The sequence below is a fragment of the Hydra viridissima genome, unplaced genomic scaffold, assembly GCF_058129835.1.
Source record: "Hydra viridissima isolate aposymbiotic clone 2 unplaced genomic scaffold, HvirCarnegie_v1 scaffold_1, whole genome shotgun sequence".
NCBI classification, from domain to species: domain Eukaryota; kingdom Metazoa; phylum Cnidaria; class Hydrozoa; order Anthoathecata; family Hydridae; genus Hydra; species Hydra viridissima.
Genome location: NW_028324300.1, coordinates 21,854,200 through 21,861,946, shown reverse-complemented (window position 1 = coordinate 21,861,946; position 7,747 = coordinate 21,854,200). Strand labels below are relative to the sequence as shown.

Genomic DNA, 7,747 nt, shown 5'->3' with positions numbered 1-7,747 from the left:
ATTACAACAACACCAAGCACTCTTCTATTAAAATGACACCAGTGGAAGCTAGCGATGAAAAGAATAAAGGTAGGGTCTGGTGGAATCTGTATGGAAATGATCAAACATTACCAGCAAAACCAAAATTCTTAATGGGAGACAAAGTGAGGATCGTAAAAAAGAAGTCTCATTTTGAAAAGGGGTATACACCGAGATGGACTGAAGAGGTTTTTACCGTGTTAAATGTTCAGCATACTAATCCACCCACGTATAAAATCGTTGATGCTAACGGCGAAGAAATTAAAGGTACCTTTTACGAACAAGAAATGCAAAAGACTAATCAAGACATATTTAGAATTGAAAAAGTCATTCGTAAGCAAAAGAACAGATCCTTAGTCAAATGGTTTGGATATCCAGACTCTTTCAACTCATGGGTGAATAATGAAGAATTGATACGTTTGCAAAAATAGTTGCGTCGTTTTGTACGGCAAGAAAAAAATTTTTATTTTGAGTTAAATAAAAATCTTGTATATAGAAAAGAAATGAATTTTATTACAATTGAAAATTTTGATGAGAGCAAATTATCAGTTGGAGAAATTTACGCGGCAACAAAACCAGTCGTATATCAAAAAGTACCAGTAAAATATTCTTATCCAACTGGAGATGGTCCTCTTGTATTACGAACACCTATATTATTTTCGTATGGCGTATGCGAGAATAAAGAACCAGCAACACAAAAATTGACTGGTTATTCCATGTCCTTCGTTTGCTTTGATGCTAAAAAGGGAAAGACAGAAGAAGAAGAAAAGTTTATTAGCACAATGGAAAAGATTACTTTGTTCATTAGAGGTGAAGTGGATAAATTGTCACCTAAACTTAAAAAAGGAGGAAGAAAAAAGCAAATTAATTCAGACGAATTGACTATTTTAAAATATAAAGATTGCCATTCTGAATTAGCACCAGTGTTTTATGCAAAGACATATACTAAAAATTCGAAGAATTTTCATGGATCTGAAGGATCTAAAAATAATGAAGATGGTATACTAATTACTTCTATATTTAATAGAAAGAAAACAGGTATTGATATACAAAATGGAGTCAAAGGAGAACGTCATAATAAAAATTTGGTTAGATCTTCTGGACATGATTTTATCAATCAAAGATGTTATGCTATTGGAGGACTTCGAATTGAGGGGGTGTATATTGGACCATCGATTGTGTCTATTCAAGTTAAACTGGTCGAAGCTGTCATCGTAAAAAATGCATCTTTACCTCATAGCATCATGATGTGTGATGACTTGAATTTAGAGGTGAAAGAAGATGAAATAGAACAGGATGATGAAATGTAAAAACCCATAGAATTTCACATGTGAAATTTTTAAAATTTTTCTGAATTTTAAAAAAATGATCAACGTTGAAGGAATTGTACTACCGAACAAACCTCTGACCAACTTTCAATTAATAGATGCTGTGAAAAAGCTTAAAATTAAAAACTTTAGAGGTGTTTTTGTGAGGGATGAATTGCCAGAAAAGACAATGAAAAAAGAATGTGGCATTGTGAATACAGGAGATTCGAGCACAGATGGATTTCATTGGGTGTGTTGGTATAAAGACGCTGACAAAAAATACAGTTTTGATTCTTACGCTCAACCTCCTCTTGTCGAGCTAGTTCATTATTTGAAAAGCCCTGTTTATTATAACAGCGAGAGAGTTCAATTTGGTGATACGTCTTATTGCGGTCACTTGTGTCTCTACGTCTTGAAAAAATTACAGGAAGGGGTGAACTTTCAAAGCGTTGTTAACACACTTTGGTGAAAAATTTTTTCCCTCATTAAAAAAAATGATTGACAAATTTGGTAGAACTGAATTAGGGAGGTATTTTTATGATCCTTATTCAGCAACAGCTATAACAGGTGATCTCTATGTCAGAACAGATGGAAACAGCACCATCACTGCAGATTTAGATTACAACTCTCATAAAATCATCAATTTGGGTGAACCCACCAACGCACACGATGCAGCTACGAAGAATTATGTAGATACGCATTCGTCAGGAGGAGGAACGGTGATTGGAACTGCAGATTTGGATTTGAACTTTCACAAGGTAATCAATTTGAACGAACCCACTAATTTGCATGACGCCGCCACCAAAAATTATGTCGATGTGAGTTCGAGTCTATGTGTTAAAACAGATGGGTCTAGCACGATCACTGGAATCATCGACATGAACTCTCACAAGTTGATCAATGTGAGCGATCCCACCGCTTTAAAAGACGCAGCGACAAAAGGGTATGTAGACACCAAAGTCGCTTACAACGCTATTTCATACACCGACATTAACATGACGTCGCACAAATTAACTAATTTAACTGAACCTACATCAGCTTCAGATTCGGCTACGAAAAATTACGTAGACACGCATGCTTCAGGTGGTACGACTGTGGGCACTGCAGATTTGGATTTAAATTCTCATAAATTGATCAACATGACTGATCCAACCGACGCGCAAGACGGAGCAACAAAGAATTATGTAGACTTGCTGTTGCAAAAATCAAGTTTGACCAGTGTCGTTCCAGGATCTAGTTTTACCAGTTTAGGGTTTAAGTCTCAGACGGTGGCAGCATTAACCACTTCGCCAGTGTTTGCGTTTTCTGGAAAATCTGGTGTGCTGAGAAGATTGTGGTTGGCTTTATACAGCTCCTCTGGAACGAATATTCCAGGTCAAGTTTTCATTCGAATCTTCACTGACGGAGAAATCAATGTAGGGAATTATGCAGAAACAACAGAAGGAGTCGGAGTGGATCAAACAGGACTTGCTACCGATTTGGTTTTTTCACCATTGGGAGGAGCTTTTTACGCCAATTCTTTGCAGGGATGCAACATGTTTAACACCACTTCCTTGGGAGGATATTTCACATTGGACATGCCTTTCAGAAACGACGTCTCCATTCAACTCGTCAACAGAAATGCTACTGCCATCACGTATTGGATTCAACCGTTCATTTCAACACTTGCTTCCATTCCTGCAACCATCCCTCTTTTCAAGCTGTACTGCAGAACGTTTCGATATTTGAACACCACTTATGGCAGCGAATACGTTTTGATGAACACCAACGGAAAAGGAAATGGTGTGTCGTTGAAATACATCAGGATGCACATCATTGGCGCCTCTGGAAACTGGTGGGAATCTAGAGTCCGAATGTACGATGGGAATTTACCTCCAGGTAACGGCACTGTTCTCACTCCTTGGACACCGTACAACACCAACAATTACACGTATTTTCCAGGATATGACGGTGACAGCACATGCTTCTTTTCCTCATCCGGATTAGAAGATTTTTATTTGTCGTCATGGAACGGCTCAAATTTGACTTCCTTCAACAACATATCGACTGGACTGTTGTATCAATCCACATCCTCCATCGGCTCTACATCTACCATCTCTTTTTACAGAAATTTCGGAGAAGCAGATTCTATGCCTACGGTTGCAGCTGGTAGAAGACTCGTTGTCACACTCAACTCTGGTGATGCTCAAGTTGGTCAATCCGGAAGCTTTTACCTTCTTCTAGGACAAGCCTATTATTACGCATAAAAATCACTAGTGATTTCCATGAATCCGAAAACGGATCTAATGTACAGATGAAAGAAAAATTGAAAATGACTTAAATAAATTTCTTTTCATATAAAAATAACAATGAGTATGTCAGATAATGAATTTTTAGAAGACGATGATAGTTCTGTTGCTGAGGATAGGCCTTACAATTGGCATATGTTGGTTAACCCTGAAGATGATGATCCAGAGGATATACCTAACAATAATATTGAAGCGAGTGCAAACAGACTTATATTAGTTGACCCTGAAGATTTACCTTACAATGAATTACCGAGGGAAGAGAGACGAGAAACAATAATTAGACGTACCCAAGGAGGAAATTATGAAACGAGAGCAAACATAATACGTGATGAGAGAGAAAGAAATCAAGAACATGATATTATCGAACGACGACGAATAATTGAACGTCCTCCGTCTGAAATAATTATAACAGAACCCACTGAACCTGGTGGAAAAATTAAAGTTAAACTTGTTATAAGGAGACCCTCTGTACTTGAAATTACATTAGAAGAAAAATTAACTCTTAAAAAACAAAAACGATATGAAATAATTGAAAGAGGACCAACAATAATATTTAATGGACGCAGACAATAATCATTTTATTCTTTACATGTGAGGAATAAAATGATGTATTATAAAAATTAATTTTTTTGTGATAATAAAATGGAGAATCATGTGCATAAAAAAAATTTTTTTAATAACGATCGAAAGGCTCGCCATAAATCATATCTTTTTTTCGACAAGTATTTGAAGCATCCTCCTGTAAAAGTGGGAAGTAAGTATGAAATATTTGCTCAAAAAGACATTACGCTCAATAAACTGAGTCATCAGAAAATAACTTTTATGTTTGGAATAAAACTTAAAAGCGGATTAGCTTTAGTGAATTTGAGGGAAAGCATAAAATCAAAACTGGATTATTTCAATGATCAAATTATAATATCAGAGTCGGTGGATAATGTGATCATGGAAATTCACAGTAACAGCAAGTCAGATGTTATTATTAAAAAAGGGGAAAGTTTAGGCTTTGTCAATTTCATAAATGAGTGAAAAAAATTATTTTTTTTGTAATAAAAATGGAATACAATCACGATGCTAAATCTAACGCAAGAGCACATGGACTTTATCCAGTTCTTCCAACAGCTCCTGTAGATGATGGAGGACATAATTACCGTCTTCAAAAAATAAGCGAAGTCCAAAAAGAGATGGACAACGAGAGGAAAAAGAGAGTGCATCTCAGCAAAAAGTATCATCGCGCTTTCAGAATCATTTCTTTTGTAGACTCTACGTTGCAAGCAGGTGGTGTTGCACTTGGAGTTGTTGGAATTGGAACTTTGAGCACCATCGCTGCTGCTCCTATTGCGATTGCGTGTGAAGGTGTGGCTATTGGAATGGGGTTTTTATCCATTGTAGGAGGGCAAGTCAACAAAAAACTAGCATTAAAAGCGGAGAAGCATGAAAAGATTAAAGTGTTGGCCGAGTCGAAATTGAACACCATCAACAGTCACATTTCAAAGGCATTAGTAGACAACATTGTGAGCGATTCAGAGTATGAATTGATTTTAGACGAGCTTCAAAAGTTTAAGAGTCTGATGAAAGAAATAAGAACTAAAACAAAAATCAACATTGACGAGATAACTAAAGAGTCGTTGATCCAAAAAGGAAGAGAAGATGCAATAAAAGCGTTCAATAATATGTTTAAGAAAAATTAAAGATTTTCCAGGATCCAAAGAATCTAAGAAAAACACATTTAAAAACATAATTAAGTCTGCGTTTAAGTTTTTTTCTTGCGTTTTAAAAAATGTCCTTTTTTAAAATACTAGACCCTAACAAGAGGGATGAACTGGTGAAAGAATTTGTTGAAAGAAGAAAAAGAATCTATCAAGATAGTTTGAATGAGAATATTTATGATACTAATCTCCAGACTGATTTGAGCAAACTTTACAAGCCTCTGATTGAAAGCAATGAAAAGATGATCAAAAGCATCGAAGAAAGACGCGATAAACAAGTACCTCCCAGTTTTGATGGGACAAATCATTTAGGAGACATTTCATCCTTCTATTTAAATAGGTATAATAATCGATTCGTAAACAATGTTGAAAGAAATTTCGAAATTAGTAAAATTGGTGATAAATTACACTTTGGAAAAATGGAGGTGAAGGTGGATGGAGATGATATCGTTGTCGGAGGAGAAAGGTATAAAGGAACAAAAGGCCTTTGGGAGCATATGACAGAACCTGAATCCTTAAACGAATGGATCGATGTTAACCCCGAAGATTTGGAAAATTATGAAAAAATTATTTTCGACTCTGGTGCTATTTTCACGGAATCAAATCCAAACAAGCCAAAAGCCTCCGGAAACAAAAAATACGTTAAGATTATATCACCTTTTTGGGATAAATATAAAAGTAAAACTAAAGTCAAAAAAGGTCATGGCGTGATTATTCTTCCGAGCGATCCAAACGCTCTTGTGGAAAAGCTCAACTTGAGCATCGCTGCAGGACATGCTGGAAATAAAGAGTCGAGAAATGTAGCTGTTTCCATTTGCGATGAGCTGTTGAGGCAGAATAGGATTAATAAAGACGAGTACAAGGATATCATGACGTATATCGATATGAAATAAAAAAAATCTTTGGAAATAAAAATGATCGTTTATAGAAATAGATATGTTAAGAAGCATATTGTGGGTGGAAGTGGAATCATGGACACGCTTAAGAATTTCTTGAGAAGAGCGGCATCTTCAAGCGCTTCAAGAGCAGCATCTACTTTGGCTAATAAAATTGCAAAAACTGAACTAGGAAGAGAAGCCATCATGGCTACTAAATCTGCAGGAAAAGAGCTGGCTTCTGCAGCTATTTCCACTGCTAAAGACGTAGCTATTGATAAAGGTAAAAAGACCATTGAGAAATTGTATGCCAAGACTGGAACTCAAAAACCGCGTGAAGCTGCAAAGAATGATCTCAGTATTAAAAGCAAGGAAATTATTTCAAGCATTGTTAACAAAGCAGCGGCAGCAGCACCACCAGTTATAGATGAATATTCTATGTTTGGATCAGGATTGTCAAAGAACAACGCGATTAGAATACAAGACTTGGTAAAAAGAGGAAATGGACTTTTGATTGCATGAGGATGTAAAAAAACTTTTTTCTTTGATGTATAAAAATGGCAAATTCCGATGTTTTAAATTTTACAGAAGAGATTATTGTTGATGAAGAAATTGAGAGATTCGAGTTTCACGAATACGAGCCTGTGAGTAAAAATCTAAATGTGGATGGAGAAATAAGGATCAATGTTGAGAAACAAGATTTGTTCACGCTTCCATCTGAGGCTTACCTTTTGGTTGAAGGAAGACTTTTAAAAGCAGATGGAACTTCCTACGCTGATGCAGACCTCGTTACTCTTGTTAACAACGGTATCATGTATATGTTCAGTCAGATTACTTATCGTTTGGGGGAACGAGATTTAGAAACCATTTACGAACCTGGACAAGCTACCACCATGATTGGATACCTCAAATATCCAATAGAGTTTCAATTGTCTGAAGGAATGAATCAGCTGTGGCAAAGAGACATATCAGCTATAGCAAATGAAGCCAACACTGGATTTATACAAAGACGAGATTACATCATCAAGCAAAGTGAAGAAAAAGGAACGTTTTCGTTCTGCATTCCTTTAAAGCACATTTTTGGATTTTGCGACGATTACGATAAAGTGATCTATGGACTTAGTCATAAACTTACTCTTGTGAGAAAGAGCGATAGTGATGCTATTTTTAGAGCAGAAACAGCAGCTGCAGGAAAAATAGATCTTAACAAAATATCCTTGTTTATGCCTCATGTCACACCCTCTATCGCAGCTAGTAACAATCTTTACAAAATTATTGAATCAAAAGTAGATGTTCCAATTTCGTTCAGATCTAGACAATGTGACACCATCGCTGTTCCTGTATCCAACAACTTTAGTTGGACGCTAAGCACAAAATCTGGTAGTGAAAGACCAAGGTATGTCATTGTTGGATTTCAAACCAATAAATCTGGAAGTCAAGTAGAGAATCCTTCAGTCTTTAATCACTGCGACTTGAAGAACATGTATGTCACTTTAAACAGTGAAAGGTATCCTGCTGTTGATTACAATTTAGACTTTAATAACAACAAATAG

At 36.1% G+C, this 7,747-nt stretch overlaps 1 protein-coding gene across 1 annotated transcript; it reads left to right on the top strand.

Annotated features, from left to right (window-relative positions):
- Nucleotides 1–7,006: 7,006 nt before the first annotated feature.
- Nucleotides 7,007–7,747, top strand: LOC149893901 (uncharacterized). The gene has a single exon (XM_090076425.1). It carries the CDS (start codon nt 7,007–7,009, stop codon nt 7,745–7,747), a length of 741 nt encoding a protein of 246 aa, XP_089932551.1.

Excerpts from the sequence above, each read along its gene's own strand:
- LOC149893901 (XM_090076425.1), top strand. The coding sequence starts at position 7,007 with ATGTATATGTTCAGTCAGATTACTTATCGTTTGGGGGAACGAGATTTA.